At 51.3% G+C, this 21,408-nt stretch overlaps 2 protein-coding genes across 48 annotated transcripts in view; one reads left to right on the forward strand and one right to left on the reverse strand.

The window, feature by feature from the left end:
* Arhgef11 (Rho guanine nucleotide exchange factor 11) overlaps nucleotides 1-9,851 on the forward strand; it is a 121,395-nt gene extending 111,544 nt beyond the window's left edge. For 37 of the 44 annotated variants that reach the window (NM_023982.3, XM_087634710.1, XM_087634725.1 and 34 more), the window contains 12 exon segments: nucleotides 62-240; nucleotides 798-873; nucleotides 1,124-1,291; nucleotides 1,992-2,082; nucleotides 2,762-2,887; nucleotides 3,351-3,412; nucleotides 4,277-4,489; nucleotides 4,753-5,109; nucleotides 6,007-6,126; nucleotides 7,031-7,257; nucleotides 7,579-7,768; nucleotides 8,841-9,851. In NM_023982.3, the coding sequence (NP_076472.2) occupies nucleotides 62-240; nucleotides 798-873; nucleotides 1,124-1,291; nucleotides 1,992-2,082; nucleotides 2,762-2,887; nucleotides 3,351-3,412; nucleotides 4,277-4,489; nucleotides 4,753-5,109; nucleotides 6,007-6,126; nucleotides 7,031-7,257; nucleotides 7,579-7,768; nucleotides 8,841-8,899 (1,868 nt within the window). In that variant the 3' untranslated portion in view covers nucleotides 8,900-9,851. 44 annotated transcript variants of the gene reach the window in all.
* Lrrc71 (leucine rich repeat containing 71) lies at nucleotides 7,929-21,339 on the reverse strand. 4 transcript variants are annotated; one of them, XM_087624310.1, is made up of 15 exons: nucleotides 20,769-21,207; nucleotides 18,339-18,488; nucleotides 18,130-18,258; nucleotides 17,935-18,010; nucleotides 17,704-17,781; nucleotides 15,208-15,276; nucleotides 14,814-14,973; nucleotides 14,657-14,740; nucleotides 14,495-14,584; nucleotides 13,587-13,736; nucleotides 13,306-13,399; nucleotides 12,838-12,926; nucleotides 11,674-11,785; nucleotides 11,200-11,321; nucleotides 7,929-11,011 (listed from the first exon to the last, which is right to left on the reverse strand). In XM_087624310.1, exons 1-15 carry the CDS (start codon nucleotides 20,926-20,928, stop codon nucleotides 10,901-10,903), a joined length of 1,674 nt encoding a protein of 557 aa, XP_087480436.1. In that variant the 5' UTR covers nucleotides 20,929-21,207; the 3' UTR covers nucleotides 7,929-10,900.
* Nucleotides 21,340-21,408: the final 69 nt, after the last annotated feature.

Consider the following 21,408-nt stretch of genomic DNA (forward strand, 5'->3'; position numbering starts at 1 on the left):
CAGTAGAGGGTGCACTTTGCGTTGCAGAGGCGCCAACCACACACATCCCTCTATTTGGCAGGTGGCACCTCTGAGCATGAGAAGCTCTGCCGTGCCCGGGACCAGTGCCGGGAGATTCTCAAGTTTGTGAATGAAGCAGTAAAGCAGACAGAGAACCGCCACCGGCTAGAGGGGTACCAGAAACGCCTGGATGCCACTGCCCTAGAGCGGGCCAGCAACCCCTTGGCAGCAGAGTTCAAGGTAGGAGGTGGAGACTGCAGCACTGAAGCCCCACATGCATCCTTCTTGTGTCCCCTTAGGAACAGAACTCAAGTCAGGGCCCAGTGAGTCTTAGAGGTGAGAAAGATGGCTTGTCACCATGCCCTGGGAGACACACCCTATTACTGTCACCATCCCTAGATGGACAAGAACAGACAGCCTCACTAAGTAAACGCTAGATGGTGGAGAACTCTGACTTTGGAAAAAAACAGAACTGAGAATGAAGTAAAGGTGGAGATCATATAGAGGGACTGAAGCTGAAGAGGGAGTCAGGAAAGGCAGCACATCTCCTTGGGAGCTTAGATGATGCAGTGGGCCAAGTGGGAAACCTAAGTCAAAGCCATTGGTAAATCCCCCAGAACATCACAGGACACACACAGGGCTTCACAGCACCTTTTACTTCTCTCCGTCCCTTGCAAGAGCTCAGAGGTAACAGTCGTTTCCTGCTCACTCATTCCCAGCACCTTAGCCTAATGTCCATGCACAGTGGTTTCTTAAACACTTGTTGAGTGAATGGAGTGGTGGTGTCTTCTTAACAGAGCCTGGATCTTACAACAAGGAAGATGATCCACGAGGGGCCTCTGACCTGGAGGATCAGCAAAGACAAGACCCTGGGTATGTGCCAGGACTGAAAATGGGAGGGGACCTGTGGTAAGTGTGCTGCTCTGGCAGGGTAGTGGGAAGCGGAGGAGACACACACAATGCAACTAGAATGTCAACATCGGGCTCCTAGAGCACAGCGTGGGCAGGGAGGATATAGAGTTGGCCTTACTGTATTCCTCGGAGACCTGGGCGCGGGCATCTAGCTTCTGGGCCCCTCGTGCTGATGAGGGTGAGTGAGCTCAGGGGTTGTCTTAATTCCCAGACCTCCAGGTGCTTCTGCTTGAGGACCTGGTGGTACTGCTGCAGAGACAAGAGGAGCGGCTGCTGCTAAAGTGCCACAGCAAGACAGCCGTGGGCTCCTCCGACAGCAAGCAGACGTTCAGCCCTGTGCTGAAGCTCAATGCTGTGCTCATCCGCTCCGTGGCTACAGGTACTCATGAGGAGATGAGCCAGCAAGCCTGGCTGATAGAGGCCCATTCTGGGGCTTCACAAGGCTTAATATCCTCCTGTGTTTCCTCCTGTGTTCCTGTCTTGACCCAGTCTAAGCAGGAAGCTTTGGTCCAGGACGGGCAGGCTAAGGGGTAGATAATGGACTAAGAGGAGATCCACAAGCTAAAGCGGGGTTGAAGGACACTGATGGGTACACTGGTGAGGCCTGAGGATATCAAAGAGGAATTGGCATAGACGTAAGGAACAGGACAAGTCCTGTTGCCAGAGTGCCTGAAACAGAGTAGAGCTTCAGTACACCTACAGCACAGAGCCAAGTCCAGGGATCTGAGATGACAGTGCAAAGTGTGATATGACAAGAAAGGGTAGGGTCCCACACTCCGGGATCACCCTCATCTATGACACCTGACCTCCCCAAGCAGTTCAGAAGGATGGGGTAGACATGAAAAGATTTGCTAAACCCTAAGCACTGTGTGCACATCAGCCCTCAGTAGTAGAGCAAGAGAAAAAAAATGACCCTGACAGATGTCCCTGCGGGAACCCAAAATTGCCCACATCTTTTGTTGGTAAGTCCTAATTGATTCTAATGGCCCAGCTCTATCTCATGGTGTTTTCTTCAGGTTAGGGACTATGTCTGCTGTGCCCAGTGTAGACTTTCTGGCTTCCTTCCTTTCTTTCCCCAGACAAGCGAGCCTTCTTCATCATCTGCACCTCCGAGCTGGGCCCTCCCCAGATCTATGAGCTGGTTGCATTGACGTCATCAGACAAGAATATGTGAGAAGTTGTGGGGTCCCATGTAACTTCAGTCCCCTGGGAGCCAGAGGAGTGTGTGGAAGGATTTGAGCAGTGAGGCCGGGGCTGGGCCCAAAGCAGTACCTGGATGGAAGGCTGGGAAGAGAACTAGGAAGCAACATAGGCACAGAGCAGCAGAGGCCACCACCCCAGGACATAACCAGACCCTGGGACAAGCATACCAAGTCCATGTATGACTCAGACCCTGTCTCTTCCCAGGCTGTCTGTCTACCCCATGTTCTCAACATCGACTGCCAGAGGTGACCCAACATAGTGGGCAGAGACCGGTTAAGTCAGACAGTTTCTTCCCAGTGGGATTTTCATCTGTATGGTGTTATTTGAGGAGGAGCTGTATACAGAGTATATAACTTAGTACATAGTATATAAAGTCTATGTTAGCATATATTACACTAATGTATTGGTATATAGAGTACAGCTTAGTATAGGCTTAACAAAGTGTTAATATCTAGTAATTGGTAGGTATGAGTCATATAAACCCAGGGGAACAGCCAGCAAGAAACGTTGATGGAGATGGAGACCTGCCTAGAATAGGTTTCTTGAGACAGGATGCAGAAAGGTTTTTGGCAGTGGGGTCCACAGAGGACACAGGTATGCCTGGCCATGTTCTCATCACTAGTCCTGTGTTTCTGCCGAGCAACAGATGGATGGAGCTCTTAGAAGAGGCCGTGCAGAATGCCACCAAGCACCCTGGAGCTGCCCCAATCCCCATCCATCCCTCACCACCAGGATCCCAGGAGCCGGCCTACCAGGGCTCCACCTCCAGCAGGTGTGGTGCTGAGCCCTCCAGCTCCCAGCAGTGCCCCCCATACCACTGCCTGTTTCCTGATTCTCCTCAGACTTTCCTCCCTAGGGTAGACAGCCTCCTCAGGGAAATGCCATTAGGAAACAGTAGCTCTGGCAAATAGAGGAACATGCCTCTGCTGCCTGCCTTCTGTCCTCCTTGCCCTCCCCAACCTCTCACTTGGATACAATGGAGACTGCCTCTAAAGTAGGGCTGAGGTATAGACTCCAGCTAGAAAAGCGAGGCCAGCGTCTATCCTCTGCGTTGCCAGCCTGCACAGCCCAGTCAGGTGGTGAGGCCCAGCACCTTTGCCTAGCCCCCTGCTCCTTTATAGCCTGTGAAAGATAGGAGGGGCCAGACTGGGACTCATGACATCCTGACCAGGCTGGCAAAGCTAGAATTGCCACCAAGTGGTCTGCTCTAACCTTCAATGGGTTTCTTCCCTCAGGGTAGAAATAAATGACTCAGAAGTATATCACACTGAAAGAGAACCCAAGAAGCTACCTGAAGGTAAGGCCTCTCTCCATCTTGTGGGAAACCAGCATAGTCCATTTCTTATAGATAGGGTCAGATTGAGGTATCAGGTGACAGGTGTCTATCAGGGCCAGAGGTATGAGGTCTGTGATAAAATGAGTAGAAGAGAACTGGAAGAGGGGAGTCGGGAAGAGACTGACAGCTTGAGCAACTCCACTGCCTCTGTAGTAACAGGGTTAGCAGAAAAGGCCCTGCCTGCTTCAGCCAGAGATTGCTGTCAGAGAGTAAGAAGTATTGGGTGCTCAAGGAGTTCAGGCTTAAGATGTGATTACTGGGGTGGGATGTAGCAACTCAGTTGGCAGGTAACTTCCCTTTGACGTTGTCTGGGGCTTTTTTGTTTTTGTTATTGTTATTTTTGTTTTGTTTTGGTAAATTAGGATCTTGAGTTTGGAGAAAAATGTATAGCTCCCTGCATACGTCACTCTTCTGTTTCCTTCCACTTCCTTCCACTTAGACCGTTTTCCTCTGAGTCCCACAGGTCCTTCATAGCTTTGTTCAGTGGCTGCTCTGTTATTTTTGTTATGTCAATTAACAGTATAACCAGCACTTCTAATGCTCACACCCTGGGTTATCTTTTTTTCCCATAATACTCACCACCTTCTAACAAATGCTAATTTCCCAGTTTATTTTTATTCCCTGTGTCCCTCCACTAAGACCTTAGGTTCCACCCCCAGGCACAAGTCTTCGTATACCAGTGTGTGTCAGGGGTCTGCTTCATGAGGTGCTTCATGAATTCCCATAGAGCTTATCAACTAGTGCTCCCAAGTCCTGGGTCTGCAGCCAGGCATGGGCTCACCTCTTACATCTCCTCCGCCATGCCCTAACACTCATTCAAAACAGGCCCCGGGCCTGAGCAGAGAGTTCAAGACAAGCAGCTGATAACACAAGGGGAGCCTGTGCAGGAAGAGGATGAAGAGGAATTGAGGACCTTGCCTCGAGCTCCCCCCTCCCTGGATGGAGAAAACAGAGGCATCAGGACAAGGGACCCTGTCCTTCTGGCCCTCACAGGCCCTCTGCTCATGGAGGGACTTGCTGATGCTGCCCTGGAAGATGGTGAGTGCTTCAAAGACAGTCATTGGCCCTGGTGTCCCAGTGGCATAGACAGTATGAATCTCACCTTCTACCTGCTCAGAGATTCTTATTAGATATGCTGGAGGAAAACCGAAATGCCAGCTGGTCAGTCAGATCCCACCAGCTCCACCCTTAGACTGCAGCAGACTGTTGGTGCAGGAGCGATGATGCCCCTCTTCTCCCTGAGCCTTCCTTTAGTAGCCTCTGTGCAGTCCTTCCCTAAGGAGACCTCTGTCTTCCTACAGTGGAGAACTTGCGTCACCTGATCCTGTGGAGCCTGCTGCCTGGTCACACTGTGAAGACTCAGGCTGCTGGCGAGCCTGAGGATGACCTCACACCCACCCCTTCTGTCGTGAGCATCACCTCTCACCCCTGGGACCCAGGGTCCCCAGGGCGAGCTCCCACCATAAGTGACAGCACCCGACTTGCGAGGCCAGAGGGCAGCCAGCCAGAGGGCGAGGATGTTGCTGTCAGTTCTCTGGCACACCTGCCGCCAAGGACCAGAAGTTCTGGCGTCTGGGACTCTCCTGAGCTGGATAGGAATCCGGCTGCAGAGGCTGCAAGCACAGAACCAGCAGCAAGTTACAAGGTTGTGAGAAAAGGTAAATACGTTTGTGCGTCCATCGTGTTGAGACCTCTGCTGGAGTAGAGGTGTGTTCCAGGCAGACACGTTGCACATCTTCCTCTGGGATGCTATGTGAGCCAACTGGCACTGGGACTTGGGAGAAGATGGTATTGATCTGACGTCAGACAAGCAAGGTTCAAAGGCCTGGCTTGCTACTCAATGTCTGTGTGTCTTAGACAAATTTCAAAGCATTCTTCGTTTTCCTTCTGTAACAGAGGACATTTCCTACCTCAGCCAAGCACAGATCAATTTCCCAAATACAAGTTTTTTTGCTATTCCTCACTGATTATCTTTAAAAAAATAAAGTGTAACTCTTCCCAAGAGACTTGGGCTGTGCACAGAGGGGCTTAAGCAAAGCTGGGAGGTCCTTCGGAAATAGGGATAGTCTGGGAGCAAGTGCAGAGAGCGGTAGAGAGGATGCCCCAAGTTGGAGGTACTACTGTGGGCAGCTCTGTGGCTACTCCAGCCAGGTTTGAGTAGACCAGCAGGGCTAAGGGCAGGGTGCAGCAGATCCTGCAGCACAAGCTATGGTAGAGGGAGTGCTCGCCTGAGGAGTGGTCAGAAGAGTGAAGCCAGGCCTGAGCCACTAGGGCTGAGAGGGCTACCTGGCAATGACTGCTATCAGTGCCTCGTGACGCTGCCCTGTTCTGTTGGCCAAAGGCTGCCTCTCTTGGGCTTCTGGGAACTGACCTGCTTCCAGTCTTCCAAGGTGACTTGGTGGAAAGTTCTCTGCAGCTCCCAGGACAGAGCCATGTGTGATCTTATACTCACTTTGTGCTTTCCTTCCTTCACTTTGTTCTCCCCTGCCATGTCCACTTGTTTCTCCCTCCCTTCATGCTTTGTCTCCCTCTTTCTCCCTTGCCTTGTCTCTCAGTCTCTCTACTCCCTGGTGGTGGTGTCGGTGCAGCCAAGGTGGCGGGCAGCAATGCTATCCCTGACAGTGGCCAGTCAGAATCTGAGCTATCTGAAGTGGAAGGCGGAGCACAGGCTACGGGTAATCAACTTCTCCTTGGAGCCAAGGCCAGGCCAGGCGGGAGCAGGGGTCCAATGGGATAGTATTGGGCCCTTGCTGTCAGAGTTCCATTACCCAAAACATTGTGTGTGTTCCCTGAGCTGTCTGAGATGGGTAGGAAGTAGTACCACATTACCCCAATGGGTAGGAAGTAGTACCACATTACCCTGGAGACAGGAAGACCTGTACCTCCAGCTTTTTTCTTTTCTTCGGAGCTGGGGACCGAACCCAGGGCCTTGTGCTCGTTAGGCAAGCGCTCTACCACTGAGCTAAATCCCCAACCCCTGTACCTCCAGCTTTAAGACACCACTCACTGGGACCTGTAGAAGCCAATTCAGAGCTTAAGCAGCCTATGCTCAGGAAGTCTGGCCAGCACCCTCACTCTAGTGTACTTAACCTGAGCAACTGCTTCCCAGCCCTATGGTGGGGGAAAGTTTGCATGGCTTTGCAGGCTCCCCATGTTCCTATGGTGGGACTTCCAGTGACCCGTTACATATTGCTGCCGGCTATCTCTGACCTCCCCTGATCAGGTGATGTTTCTAGGAGTTGGTGACATGTAGGGCAGTGTCAACATGCATCAGTAGGTGTGAACTGAGGTACTTGAAGTACTGTTGCCTGCTGCCTTCCAGAGGGGCCTGAAACCTTGCCCCTTCCTCCCTTCATTCTCATCGCTGAGCATCTTCCCCTGGCTGGTGGCCAAACTGAGAACAGTTGCCATCTAAGAGAAAGGGGGCTCTGGGAGTCTGGTAGGCAACATGGCCCTGTATACACTAGGTTGTCTGTAGAAGTCCCCTTGGCCTTTTCTGTCCCAGGGCACACTGGGGACATGGGAGAAGTACTCGAGAGCCTCTGCTTGTCTGATTTCTCTCTCTTGCCATTGGGGCAGGGAACTGTTTCTATGTCAGCATGCCAGCAGGACCTCTGGACTCCAGCACTGAGCCTACTGGGACACCCCCAAGCCCCTCACAGTGTCACAGCCTCCCTGCATGGCCAACAGAGCCTCAGCCCTACAGGGGAGTCCGTGGGGGTCAGTGTTCCAGCCTGGTCCGCAGGGATGTGGATGTGATCTTCCATACCATCGAGCAGCTCACCATCAAGCTTCACAGACTGAAGGTGAGGAACATGGTCTCAGTCAGGGAGCCCTCCCTCCACTACCCAGGACAGTTACACACACACACACTCTTCTCTCTCTCTCTCTCTCTCTCTCTCTCTCTCTCTCTCTCTCTCTCTCAGACTCGGGCCTCCCACATGCTAGATAAACCATTAAGCTGCATCCCAACTCAGGAAGCATATATATATATATATATATATATATATATATATATATATATATATATATATATCTTCAACTGGAGTCCTAGGCTACCCTGCCTACCCTACCACACCCTCTGAACCTTAGCACTGGAACTCAGATACTTCCTACAACCCTTCTAGGACATGGAGCTGGCCCACAGAGAGCTGCTCAAGTCCCTTGGAGGAGAGTCATCGGGTGGAACCACACCTGTGGGGAGTTTTCACACAGAGGCAGCCAGATGGACAGACTACTCCCTCTCTCCTCCAGCCAAGGAAGCCCTGGCCTCTGATTCCCAAAATGGTCAGGAGCAGGGGTCCTGCCCTGAAGAAGGTGAGTGAAGTCAATCCCTGTGGGTGTGTGCCACCCTGAGGGAATGCCATGAGCCATGAGTCGTGTAAGCAAGTAGTGAGGCGCGCACGTTCCCGTGACTCTCCCCTTGAGATGAAGTGAGCTCATCCCCTCAGCTTCACAAAGAAGTATTTGCCAGGCATAGTGGTTTGTACCTTTAATCCCAGCACTCAGGAAACAGAGACAGCTGAATTTCTGTGAGTTCGAGGTCAGCCTAGTTTCAGGCCAGGAGGAGCAGGGGTCGGTCTGAGGCAAGGTCTTTGTTCACCGCTGGGTAAGCCAGGCTGGCTGACCCACCAGTTTCTTGATGTTCTCCTGTCTCCTGTTTCTAGGTGTTCTGCCTATCCCTTGAACTCTCTCTAGCCCCAGAAAGTGATCTTTTAAGGCAAGCTGCACAGAGGCTCCCCCCAAATAGGGACTAGTATTACAGAACCCCTGGCCTGCTTATAAGTCTATATACCACATACATGCAGTGCCTAAAGAGGACTGGAACTGGAGTTACAGGTGTTTGTAAGTTGCCATGTGGGTGATGGGAATTGAACCTGGGTCCTCTGGAAGAGTAGAAAGTATTCTTAATCACTGAGCCATCTCTCCAGCCCCCCAGAACCCTCTTTTTACGTTGATTTGAGAAAGTAATGCACCAGGAGAGCCTTGGTCTTCCTCTGCTGCAGGTTCTTAGTGGCTCAGATCTGGATCGTGAGGGCAAGGCCACTGCAATGACCAGATTCAGAAAGTTAAAAGGCCTAACCTGTCTTGGTTTGGGGGGCCAGAAAGAAATGCAGCCTCAAAAGAAACAAGGCTTGGACTGACATGATGGTCACCAACCCTAACCATCTGAGTTCGCATCCCCGGATGTACATATGGAAAGAGAGAACTGACTCTAGCAAGTTCTCTGGCTTCCACACACATTCTATTTCGTATAAGTGAAAAAAGCGTAATAAAGTTTGTAGAGGAGAAAGCTTTGTCACAGACAGCTGGTGCTGAAGTCATCCAGGGACATGAAAAAGGACATCTCAAATGTAGCCAGCTTCTCACCCTCGCCATCTTCCCACAGGCTCCGACATCGCCCTGGAAGACAGTGCCACTGACACAGCTGTGTCACCAGGACCATAGCATCCAGACAACCAGAGTCTGGCCTGCCTCAGAGCACAACCCTGGGAGACCCAAGCCTCCCCTTGAAAGATGCCACGAGGCCAGGGAATCCCTCGTGTTGCCTGGTCTGTTTCCACCAGACAGTCCAGTTCAGTGTCTCTTCCTCTGTTAGCCCAAGTCTCCATGGCTTTTGTCTCCTGAGCATGTTGACCACAACAGAAAGGCCTCCACCCTGCATAGCCACATAGCCAGTGTGGGGTGTGCTGTGTGCACAGTGCCCTCAGGTGTGCATGTCAGAGGAGGAGGCTTATGTGTGATTGCACTTTTTTCCTCCCCTTCTTCCTAGGCCCTGAGACAGCTAGGTGCCTGGCTCTCCTCTTTGCCCCTTTAGTTTCCTATAAATGTCTATTGTATGTGTATCTTTGCAATTGTAAATAACAGCCTTTTTTTTCTGTCCCTAGCATGTTCAACCAGTTAGAGAGAGCCAGGCAGCAGCCCAGCTCAGGGCCATGATTGTTTATGTCCCACTGGCAGGGAGGTCTCCCAGACTCCAGCTCTGTCAAGCTCCAGGGCCCGCCTCTGAAGCCTTGGCCACTTCTCCCTTCTTGTTGTCAGGAGACACCCCTGCAGGGTTCCCCAGCCCTTCCCCACCTGCCCCATAGAAACAAATACAGCAGGTACGGATCTCAAAACAGACCCCGAGAGAGATGTGGAGTGGATTGCTGGAGTCCCTGAGTTAAGTCAGGGCTCTTCCTTCCCCAGGGGCCACAGCACCATTGCCTCATCACCCTGTCCTCACGCCACTCCCCACGATGAACATACACACTGTGCTAGGTGTATATATACATATATATAAATATATATAATATATAAAATACAGATATGGAAATGACTGTTTTGCTGTTAAAATAATGTATACTCTTATTTTCTTCCTTTCATGGTTAAGATTTTTTTAAAGAAAAGTTAAATATTCTTCTATTGTGGTTGTATGATTCTTAGACTGACAGAGGGTGAGGCTGCCAAGAATGGGTAGAGGGCAACAAGAGCCCATGCTGCACCATCCTGCACCAGGTCTCACCTGTCCCAAAGCCCTCTCACCAAAGTGTAGACCCTCTCACCAAAGGTTGGGCAACTTACTCTGGCCCAGAAAAGGACATTGTGGTTACTTCACACAAAGGAACATGGCTGCTGTACCTACTGTCAGCCGCAAAACATGAAAGGGATGGTCACCACACTGCCCTCCTCCCTCCTTCCCACAGGTCAGAAATGACAGCTGAGCAAGTGTGGGTCTGAAGCCAGCTTTAAGGACCTGGTACATAGCTGAGAAAACCATGGATGGCCATGGTGCACCCTGACACAGTGACTTGGACTTAGAGCAATCAGAGAGGTCTCTGGAGCCACTCACCAGCCAGTGCAGAAGATGGAGCTCTGGAAGGTGGAGGTGGCAGAGGGCTAGAGATGAGGGAGATGTCCCCTTTACCTTGGCTGGAGATTCCCTGTAGGCTGGCATGGGCTCTCCAGAATTCTTAGCAGAGGCAGCCAGCCCTACTCTGGATGTCCATGATTTCTAGTTGCTGGCATGCCATGTTTAATGTTTGGCCTTTGCTCTGCAAATTGGATACCATAGCATACCCTTTCCAGAGTGCCTTCTTCTTTGAAAGCAGAGCCCTGACCTCTTGAAAACCAGACAGACACATGGAGATAAGTATCAGAGAATGCTGGGGAATGGGTCCTAGTTCAAAGCCTGCTCCCTCCATCAATTATGTTAACTAACCCCCATCATTGTAAGGCTGTGTGCACACTGACATGGCCTGGGGGATGCTACTGGGACTCGGAGCAATGGCCCTAGCCAGGAGCTCAGCTCATCCCCCAATGGAGCCATGTCTAGCCAGGGAATATGAACAGACTCAAGAACCCAAATGTTCCACACAGTTCTGGAGTGATTGTCAAAGAACAGCACTAGAGACTATGTTACTGGTCCAGGATACTTTCCCAAGGAGACAGCGGCTGCCTGTAGGAGGCCTAGGTAGCTGTGGCCTCCTCCTCCCTGACCTTGGCCTTCACAGGGTCCCTTGGCAACATCAGTTCTTGAATCATGATGTGTGTTGGACACTGTGGGTCAAAGCAGTTTTTCTGAAAGAGAAAAAAAAAGTTAACAGGAATGAAGATTTAACTCCAGGGAAAAAGCAATGCTCTGGACAGTTTTAGGGTTGTTGAACAGGGGAAGGCAGTCACAGCATTGCTAACTGCAGGAAACTTGGGTTACTGCATTGACACCAAGAATCAGGGCAATGAGACCTGGAAGTGGGCTACAGACTTACTGCCAAGGACAGCCACAGCAGACCCAGGGGGGCCTTGGGTGAAGTCTTGGACTTGGAGACCTGAACCTGGTATTGCACAGCGGTGAGGAAGCCTTCCAGCCCCACCTCTGTGATTTGGTTTCCTAAGAGGAAGCACAGATAGTGGCATCTGATGTCACTGGCAGCCTGGCTCCCTCTGCTTCCAAATTCAGCAGGCAGGACTGTACTAGCCCTCTACCCACTACCCTTTCTCCTTCACTTCCCTTTACCCTCCTGATGCCTCTTCCTTACCTAGCTATCTTACCCTTGTTACCACTGCCCTGGATCACCTCCCTGACCCAGCACTTCCTCCTCCAGCCCCAGCCCCCACCCCAGCCCCATGGGTCTGGCAACATGATGCTCCACTATTGGAGAATTGAGTCCATCCCATGGAGCTGGAGCGGCACAGAGCCCAGGTAGTCCCATGGCAAGGATAGGCAAGGCTTGCAAACATACGGAGGAGGTTGAGGTGCAAGAGGACCTTGTTCCCAGGCAAGAAGACCTTCCCATCTCGGTGTTCCACGGGCTCCAGGAGAGGGTTAACCATCTCTGTAGCTTCAACAACCAGCTGCTAAAGCAGAATACTTATTGCAGCAGAGGAGAGGGGAGCTGGTCAACAGGCCATTCATTCATTCATTCATTCATTCATTCAACATACAGGTTTTGAATGCTGGTTATAATTCAGGCTCTGTCCTAGGTGCTGGACATAAGCCCATACCCTCAAAAAGTTCCTTGGTGTGGGGGAGCCAGAGAAGTAAACATAAATGTGATGTGGAAGGGACCTGAGAGCAGAGGACTCTGGGAGTGCAGACCTTAAAAGGCAGCCTGGGAGTGAAGAGTGAAGTTGTTCACTTAGACAGAGAGGGTGGGTTCCCCAAGCAAGGAATGTGGCAGGTCCAAGGGCTCTGGAGCCTTGGGTGCACACGGGACTGAGATTTTTAATAAAGATCTGTAACTCTTCCATAAAGAGAGTAGTCTGAAAACTAATGTCCTGATGAGAGACAGTCTGCTCAAGACAAAGGCAGACTGTGGCGTGGGAATTAAAAAGCTGTCCTCCTCCCATCTAACTTGCTCTTCTGCCAGAACTTGGCTTGGGTGCCAGGAAAGAAAGGGCAGGACTTTCAATTCCAGGAGCATGTGACAGGGTCGTGGAGTCTCCTCATGGAGAACCACTCAGATGTAGGAGAAGGGATTGGAAGACAGGATGTAGGTGGCCCAGACTTCCTAAAGACAGACTCTGAAAGGGGAGATCTGGCAGCAGGAAAGGGTCTGAAGGAGGGTCTATGTGGAGCAGTGCAGTGACTAAAAGTGTCTTGGGGAATGTCTAAGGGGCAAAAGCAGCCTGTCCCTGTGCAGATGCCAGATATTGGAGGGCTGGTGGTGAGCTGAGGGCCTTAGAGTACAGCCTCACTTGGGCAGCAGGTCCCCCTAGACAAGGGAGTAAAGGGTCCTGCCAGATGGGAAGAGAAGTAGGGCATTCTGAGTGTCACCTCCACAGGAAGTGCAGGTTAGCTAGCATTTGTGTGTGTGTGTGTGTGTGTGTGTGTGTGTGTGTGTGTGTGTGTGTGTGTGTGACCTCAGCAGTGTGAGAGCTGGGGCACATCCCTGAGGGCCACTTACTTCTGACTCCAGGAGGATGCTGCGCTTCTCTTTGGCCCCCGTCTTCGTTGCTTTGCCCTTGCTTATCTTCTGCTCAGGGATGGTCACCTCTGGGACCAGAAGAGGAGCCAGAATGCACAGAGCAGACCCCGACACCACCCAAACTCTCCAGAGAAAGGGGCTTGGCAAGGCAGATTCCCCAAACTCTGGGATTCGGGGGAACCATAGGGACATCTACAATGAGCTCCCATCCAGCTGAGAGCTTCCTTCTCTCAGGACAGCCATGGAGGTCTAGTCCTACCAGATAAAGGAGTGAGCCACAGTGTGTAGGCCAAGGGGAGCACCACTCATTGTAAACAAGGCCGGGGGAGAGTCTTGAAAGAACAGCTCCTGGCAGATGAAGTCAGGCCCAAACCAGGTCCCGCACCCTGCCCATAGCTCTTCCTCCAAGCTCGGGGAAGGTTCCCGTAGAGGGGTGCCCACACTTACTCCCCTTGCCTGCCTTTGGGGCATCTTCTTTCTTAGGGGTTCCTTGTGTGGGTGACTGCCCGGGTCCCAACTTCTCTTCCTTCTTTACAACTTCCTGTGCCCCATGCAAGAAGACATAATCGTGAGTAAGCTGCCTCCCAGAGGGGGAATAGATGAAGGTTTGGCCTGAGACTCCTTCAAAGGCCAAGTCCACTTGCCCTCCCCCCTCCTCCCTGTATACACCTTGGAAACTCCTGCCCTGCCCATTCAAGCCTCAAGGCTCCCCCTCACAGCACGCCTACCCCTGACTTCTCCTTTTTCTTGCCTATGGTCCGAGGGGCTTTCATTGACTGCATCTTTTCTGCCTTGTCCACCAAAGTAACGTTGCTGATCCCCAGATTCTGAGACTTCTCTCGGTCTGTTTTGGAGTCCCCGTGTCGGGAGGAGGAAGGCTGCGCTCACAAACAGGAGGGTGTGGAGGAAGTAACCAGAGCCTCGCCCCTCCCCACCCCCTTGCCTATCCATCAGTTCCAGACAAAGCCCAGAAATGGCAGAGAATGAGCTGAAGGCCCAGGCTCTCACAGGACAGGGAAATAGCCCACTTTGAATTTGACTTTAAATTTATTTATTCATTTATTTGTTGCAATACTGGGGATCAGATCCAGGACCTCGATTGTGTTTTGTGAGCACTGTACTATTGTATATCTTCAGACCTTGGTTTTATCAAGCCAGGGTCTCACTTTAGCTCAGGCTGTCCTTGAACAAGTGTTTCATCTGCCTCCTAACTGACAAGGTTCATAACATGCCCAGCCAGCAGATTATGTTGAGGTAAGTGCTAGGCAGTATTCCAAATGTGTTTTATATATAGTAACTCATTTAATCATCTCAATTCTGTGAAGAAAGTAGCAGCTACCCTGCTTAGTTAGGGAAAGTGCAGCTCTGGGTTTAAGCAATGAGTTCAAGATCAGAAAGAAACTGTTAATATGGCCGGGAGGATTTCAAACCAGGTGGTCTGAACAGCATCATTGCTCTTAACTACACTCTAATTGTCAGAGTAGCTGTATAGTTAGAATCCCAAGTTGGGTTTGGCAGACCATAGGCCTGGAGAATCCAGAGGGGCAAGAGGATTCAGGGAATTTAAGAGTGCTGGGCAAAAAGCAGTCGACCTGGAAAACAAACACAGCTGTCCTGGAACCAGGCAGCTTCTCACCGATCGAGACCGCTCCTGTGTTCCTTTCACCAGCAGCAGGCGGCGCCGCTCCACCACCTCCCTGTGGGTCAGCTCAAAGGGGCGCAGGACCTGAGGCAAGGCCAGCTTCCTGCGTCAGACACCTGCGTCAGATCCCCTACCCCGCCCAGCCTGACAACCCACCTCGGCCAGCTTCAGCGCTCCCTTGTCTTGAATGTGGTTGTGCGCTAGGGACAGCCAGAGGAGAGAGCGGTTCAGCCTCAGGCCCTGGAGAACAGAGTGATTTGTAAGCCAAGGACAAGCTGGCACCCCCACACAGGAAGCATCCCACCACACGCACATCCGCAATGTAGCCGGCTCCTTCATCCCCGATGTGGTTGAATGCCAGGTTCAGTGAAACAAGGGTCCGGTTGCTGCTGTGCAGTGTGGACAGTGCCTGGCCCAGGAGCTGTGCCCCATGGTCGTTGATGTTGTTGTTCCTCAGAGACAAGTGAACGATCCTGGAGGAGAGAGGGAGAAGGAGAGGGGGAGGGGGAGGGGGAAAGGGGGAAAGGGAGAAGGAGAGGGAGAACCGGTGTTCCTGGGGCTCAGGGCCTCTTGGGGAAGTGAGGGGTTCTAACTAATAGGTGGAGGGGCAAGAATTAGAGGTGCCTGGGATAAAGAAAGGTCAGGGCTAAAAGTAACTTAGAAGGGGGGACAAGCCAAGAAGGAAAAGTGAAGTCAAGGAGACTCACGTGCTGTCCAGTCCCATTAGCTTGTTAAAGGACTGCTCTGGTATGGGGTTCCCCTCCAGAGATACCTTCCTGAGAAGGAGAGGGAGCTGAGGCCTTGGAAACACCACTGAGGCCACACAAGTGGGAGGGAAATAGAGTGAAGGGTGGACATTTGGGGAACATCTGGGAAATGGAACCTAAGGATATCCGCCAATATAAGAAATAAATCTATGGGGGCTGGAGAGATGGCTTGTTAGTTAAGAGCACTGACTGCTCTTCCAAAGGTCCTGAGTTCAACTCCCAGCAACCACATGATGGCTCACAACCATCTGTAATGGGATCCAATGCCCTCTTCTGGTGTCTGAAGAGAGTGACAGTGTACTCACATACACAAAACAAATCTCTTTTAAAAAGACATAATTTAAAAAAAAAAAAGGGCTGGAGATATGGCTCAGTGGTTAAGAGCACTGACAGCTCTTCCAGAGGTCCTGAGTTCAAATCCCAGCAACTACAGTGGCTCACAACCATCTGTAATGAAATCTGATGCCCTCTTCTGGTGTATCTGAAGACAGCTACAGTGTACTTATATATAATAAATAAATCTTTAACAAAAAAAAAGAAAGAGAGAAAGAAAGAAAGAAAGAAAGAAAGAAAGAAAGAAAGAAAGAAAAGAAAGAAATCTATGACAATTCCTCAGGTTGAAATTCCAGAAGCGTGACCAGTGATACAGTAGTCTCTAAGACAGCCTTGACTGAGTCCTACTTCTAAGTACCTAGGCCATGCCAGGTAGTTCTGTCCAATGGGGTAGCTAGAACTGGTGACATTTGTTTGTGTGGTGGTGTTTCAGTTTGGTTTTCTCTGTGTAGCCCTAGCTGTCCTAGACCAGGCATTAAGCTCAGAGATCTGCCTGCCTCGGCCTTCCTTAAAGTGTGTGTACCAGTAATACTCTCAATGAACAGAATATGGCAAAATGATCGGATGTCATTTCTGAGTTTAAGTTACAAGGACTGGTTTCCTTCCTGGGTGCTCTCAGACACTCAGCCAGGTAATGAGAAGGCCCACAGTCAGTCACATAAGCCAGATGAGAAGCAGAGTCCCTTCCTCAGCTTCCCCTGAGAGGGCCACAGTCCCAAGCCAAGCTTTCCTGCAGCCTCAAGCCTGAGCCAAAGGAGCCCAGCTACTCTGTTTCAGAGTACTTCAGGGGAACTCCCAAGGGGATGGTTAGTTGATTTGTTTGGTTTTGAGACATGATCTTACTCTAGCCTCAAATGCCTCCGGCCTTGGCCTTTTCTGCACTACACTTTTAGGCTCACGTATGTTGTCTTACTCCATTCTCTTGATTGTTTTAAGCTACTACAGTCTTTAGTTACTTTGTTACACAGCAGCCAAAAAAAAATAAAAAAAAAATGACCTCTACATGGTAATAACTTCTCTCACAGTCCTAAGAAAATGGAACCAATGGGTAGAAATTTCTCTATTCAAAAATTTCCCATGGTATGTAACTGTGGCTGTTTGGGCTGCCTTGTTTCATATAAACAATCCATGTAAGTCATCGTACACTGCTTGGCTTATTCTTACATAATGAATTCTCAAGGTTCTTTTTCTGCTCGACCCTTTGCTTCTACTCCCCCACTGCCAAAGACACAAGCTGCTGCCCTCAGGGAACATGCATCGGGTTCACAGGAAGAAAACCCTCACGTAGAGCACTGAGAGGTACTTAGTGTGAAACAAGAATTGACTCTAGGGTCCTGTGGGAACCTGAAAGGGGGCAGACAGCTAAGTTGGTTTTGTCCTTTGTACAGCAAACTGTAACTGGCTACTGCCTGCTTTCTGTTTGTTTGTTTGGTTGGTTGGTTGGTTGATTGGTATTGTTTGGGTTTGTGTGTGTGTGTGTGTGTGTGTGTGTGTGTGTGTGTGTGTGTGTTTTACAAGATAGGTTTTCTCTTTGTAACCCTAGTGGTGACTGTCCTAGAACTCATTTTGTAGACCAGGCTGGGCTCAAACTCAGGGATCCTCCTGCTTTGCCTCTTAAGTGCTAGGATTAAAGGTGTAGGGCACCACTGCCCGGCTGCAGTGCTGGAGTCAGCTACCTTAAACCTACCTCTGTCCCCACCCATCCCTGTGATTCCTAAGCATCGAGCTTAGCACCACCCCCTACAGACGGCCTTCCAGGTCTTCCTGCACCACAGACCCATGTGATGGGCAGCACTCCTCCAAGTCCACATTCCCACACTGCCGCAAAGCAGTGTCTGTTCCTGGGCCCTTCTCTCGCTGCTGGCTGCATCAGGACATGGAGCAAGGGCCATAATCTCTGAGGAGAGGGAGAGGCTGATGAGAAGAGAGGATGAGACCTCAAAGAGCTCTATGGATGCCACGTGCTTCTCCGGTGGGAATCCTGCCACCCAACAGACTTGGGCTGAGCCCCATTCCCAGCCCGGGTCTAACTCTGTAGGCAACTGCTTCCCATCACACACCCTAGCCAGGCCACTTAGACACTGGGGCCTGACCACAACTGACCTGAGTGTGGGTGAACAAAGAGGCAAAAGGGCGATGAAAGCGGTCAGGGTCTTTTCAGTCAGTCCCACCTTCCACAAGCTGGTATTAGAAACAGAAACAGCTGGACGCCATGCCCCACAGGGAGCCCCTTCCCACAGTTCCCCCAAGACGCACCCTCCACCCTCCCCAGAAGAGCCCGCTGCTGTCTCTTTTCAAGCCAGCCAGAGGCTGACCTCCCACAATGCCTCTCACTTGATGGCCTGCAGCTGGCTGAGGGGGGGCAGACATTTGGAGAAAATACCCAGAATCCGTTCTTCAATTTTCCAACCTGAGGAAAGAAAGTCATCTCAGACCCTGAAGGAGCCTGGTATGAACTGCTGTGAGCCAGTAGGGGGCGGTGATGCTCCGGGGTAATGAGCTGCGGGGGGCGGGGGCGGAGATCATCACCTCGAATGTAGATCTCTTTCACTGTCTTGCTGTCCTCCTGCTCCAGCTCCACTTGGATGGTGGGCCGAAAAAACACATACTTGCTCTCTAGGCTGTTCTGGCTGCAGGATGCCGACAGCCTCTGGTCATCTAGAAGACGTGAGAAACGGGAGGGCCTGCAGCTCCAGCGTGCCCCGCCCCGTGAGTAGGTTGGGTGGGCTGTGACTCACCTTGGACGGGCTTTTCTGACATGGAGGCGGAAGGGACAAAGCTCTGTTGGGGCCGTGGCCGGGTGACAACTTTGGGAAAGTCCGTGTATCCTGACCGTGCGCAGAGCTCGGCGAAGTCCGTCTCCAGGACCCCAGTGCACTGGTACTCCTCTGCGGGGCAGCAGTAAAGTGGGCCCCGCCTGCAGCGCAGCGGTAACCTCCATGCTCACAGCAGCCCCAAGTGGAAGCTGCTTTGCTAAGACCAAAGCCGAAAACACTAAAGGAAAGCAAGAGCTCACAGAAAGGGTCCTACATCTACCTAGCTGGGTTGCTGACACGTTTGTAAAGGTTTTGGAGATTCTCGTTGTCTTGATAAGTTCTATTAAATCAACCATGCCCACCACCTACCACCCTGAGACTCTGTAATAAGATGCAAAGCTGGTGTCTGACACCCCCCACCAAGGGACCCCTGCTTTTCAGTTCTTACTATGGTAGCCCAGGAAGGGCTCTGGGAAATGGGGAGTTCCTGCCAAAGCCCCACAACAGCACCCCAATATCACTTGTGCTTGGCCTTCTACAATAAATCTGTGCAATAAGGGAGCCTAGCCCCAGGTCACCAAGAGGCCGTATGACACAGAAAGGGAGAACTCCTTGGGGAAAAGGTAAGAGGCACTTGGCCCCTGTGGCCAGCTATCAGTGGGATTTCAGACACATGGGAAACAGTCAGCCAGTTAGCCCGATCTCCTCATTTAACTTAGAAGGAAACCCGTGGACGGTGGGTGGTCCCTGCACAGCCCTACGCATGTTCAGGCTGGCTCTTCTCAACTGGTTGCACCCTCCACCCTTCTTAGCACTGCCCACCTCTCAAACACAGAGCCCCTCAAACTTTAACATCCATGAGGAGTCTGTTAAACAAACACCCTCCTGGGCCCATGCCAAAGCTCTCCTAGCTTTATTCCGTAAGAGACAGTCTCAAAGGAATTTGGTCCTGTCCTCAGACCAATGCATAATGGCCCCAAGCACAGTTTGAGAAACTAACCACTCTAATCTGCATACCTGTCAGCCACATCTGCCCCTGGCAGGACATACAATGGTAACTGTAAGGGTCTCTATGACCTCCGTGTTGCCCTTATCTAGGGTCCCTGTGCAGTAGTCGCTTGAGTTCTCCTCCCTACATCTGCCAAAGCCGCTCTAACTATCCTTGCTGTAGCCTTCTACTTTGAGTCTCTTCAGGCAGAGTTGTGACCCATTTTGGTCTCAGGCCTAACTTTCTAGCACCCTAGCAGTTCCTGGTTCCCAAAGCGTTCACCCTGCCACTCTTCGGTCCCACTGAGGCTTCTCCTGAAGGCTCGCCCCTGCATGTTCCTCCCAGCTTTCTTCCCATGAGTGTATCCCTACCCAGTTAGCATCCCGGACTACAAACCTGGGACTCAGTCATGCCGGGTTCCTCTCCATCCCCCTCACCCTTCACCAATTTCTACCTCCCAGGAGCCTAACACACCTTGTGACACCTTCACCATCCTGTGCCAACTACCACAGCCCCTGGACTGGGCTACTCAGAGTCACGCTCCCATTTCTGCTGCCCTTCTGTTTCCCGCCTGCTCTGCACACAGCCAGCGTTTCCTTTTCTCTTTTACTCCCTTGGGTCACATCTTATTGGGTGTACAGCTCAAGTTTTATAAGGAACTTAGCGCCTCCGGCCTCAGCATCCCAAGTACTGGGATTACAAGTAATCATTGCCTTTCTGTGCCCAGTGAACTCTGTCCTAGCTTGTCCTCCTTATGAAAGATGCTCCAGTTCCTCATACCCTGCCTGTCGCTGCACACTAACACTGACAGAGAAATGGCACCTCACAAAGGTAGGCCAGCAGCATCTTTTCCCAGTGTGTTTTATTTCCATTCCAGGGAAAACAGGGTCCTTACCTCTTTAATAACAAAAGCATCGAATTTTTTATCAAAACGCCTTTCGATATATTCCCTTGTGTGTTTAATTGGTTCAAATTGGGTTCCATCATTGCAACATGAAAAGCCATGGTCCTGTGTATCCGACTTTAATAACTTTCTTTAAACGTGCCAAAGCGGAACTGTAACTATGGCCACGGGGCAAATACTCAAAAGTAACTGTTGTCTAAATGAATATCCATAGAACTATGTTCATAAACCTTCCCGCAGCACAGCCGTATCTTCTCACCACTGCCCCCGCCTTCTTCGGCCTATCTTATCACATCTTACAGTGCACGTCAGCGTCCCGGGGCAATGTGTACTCTTTTAAGACCAACCCCTGAGGAGATGGGATGTGGTGATCAACATTTGATCTCGGAGGAGATAGGGAGACCTCTGAGCTCTGGGTCAGCCTAGTCTACAGAGCAAGTTGCAGACCAGTTTTAATTTAAAAAGGAAAAGAAAAGTAAAAGCCAAGTCCAATTAACCCAACCCTGCCAGGCCAGCATACCGGGATTTTTTGACTCTTCCTCACCCACCGGGGGCAGGACACTTGCTGCCTTATCTTTAGCAGCCCGATCCCCCTTCTTGGTTACTGCACCAGATGACTTTTGGGTCCCAGGACGCGGTGTCCTGGGTGAGGTTCCTGTAGCGCTTGGCTCACTTGACATAGCGGTGGTTTTGGACCCCTCCGAGTGAGAGGCAAGATGAAACTCTGTGGGCCTCACTCTGAGGATCTCCAGTCAGCCAAGCGACTCTTGCGACTGCCCTCTCCAGGGCAACCGAGCCTGATTGGGTGGGGCTGTGGCCGGAGCAACCGGCAGAGAGTGCACGTGAAGGCCCTAGACTCAGCCCCTGCCAGGGCCAGTGGGCGTGGCTAGGCACGGTTAGGGGTCTGTGTAAACAGAGAAGGGTTCCGGGTAGGGCATAGATGTGTGGATTCTAGGGCAGTGTGGGGTAGGCCCCTAACGGTCTGTGCTCGCAGGGGGCTGGGGGGAGAGGACGGAGGAGAGTGCCTTGTGAAGAGCCCAAGTGGTCAGGGTTCGGGCTACGCTGAGTTCTCCTCTACTCAGCTACCTGGAGGACTGGAGGCTTTGCTGATTTGATCTAGGAGGTCCCATCTTTATTTATCATTTCGCCATCCTGTGCCT

The sequence above is a fragment of the Rattus norvegicus genome, chromosome 2 (assembly GCF_021556685.1).
Source record: "Rattus norvegicus strain SHRSP/BbbUtx chromosome 2, alternate assembly SHRSP_T2T, whole genome shotgun sequence".
Taxonomy (NCBI): Eukaryota; Metazoa; Chordata; class Mammalia; order Rodentia; family Muridae; genus Rattus; species Rattus norvegicus.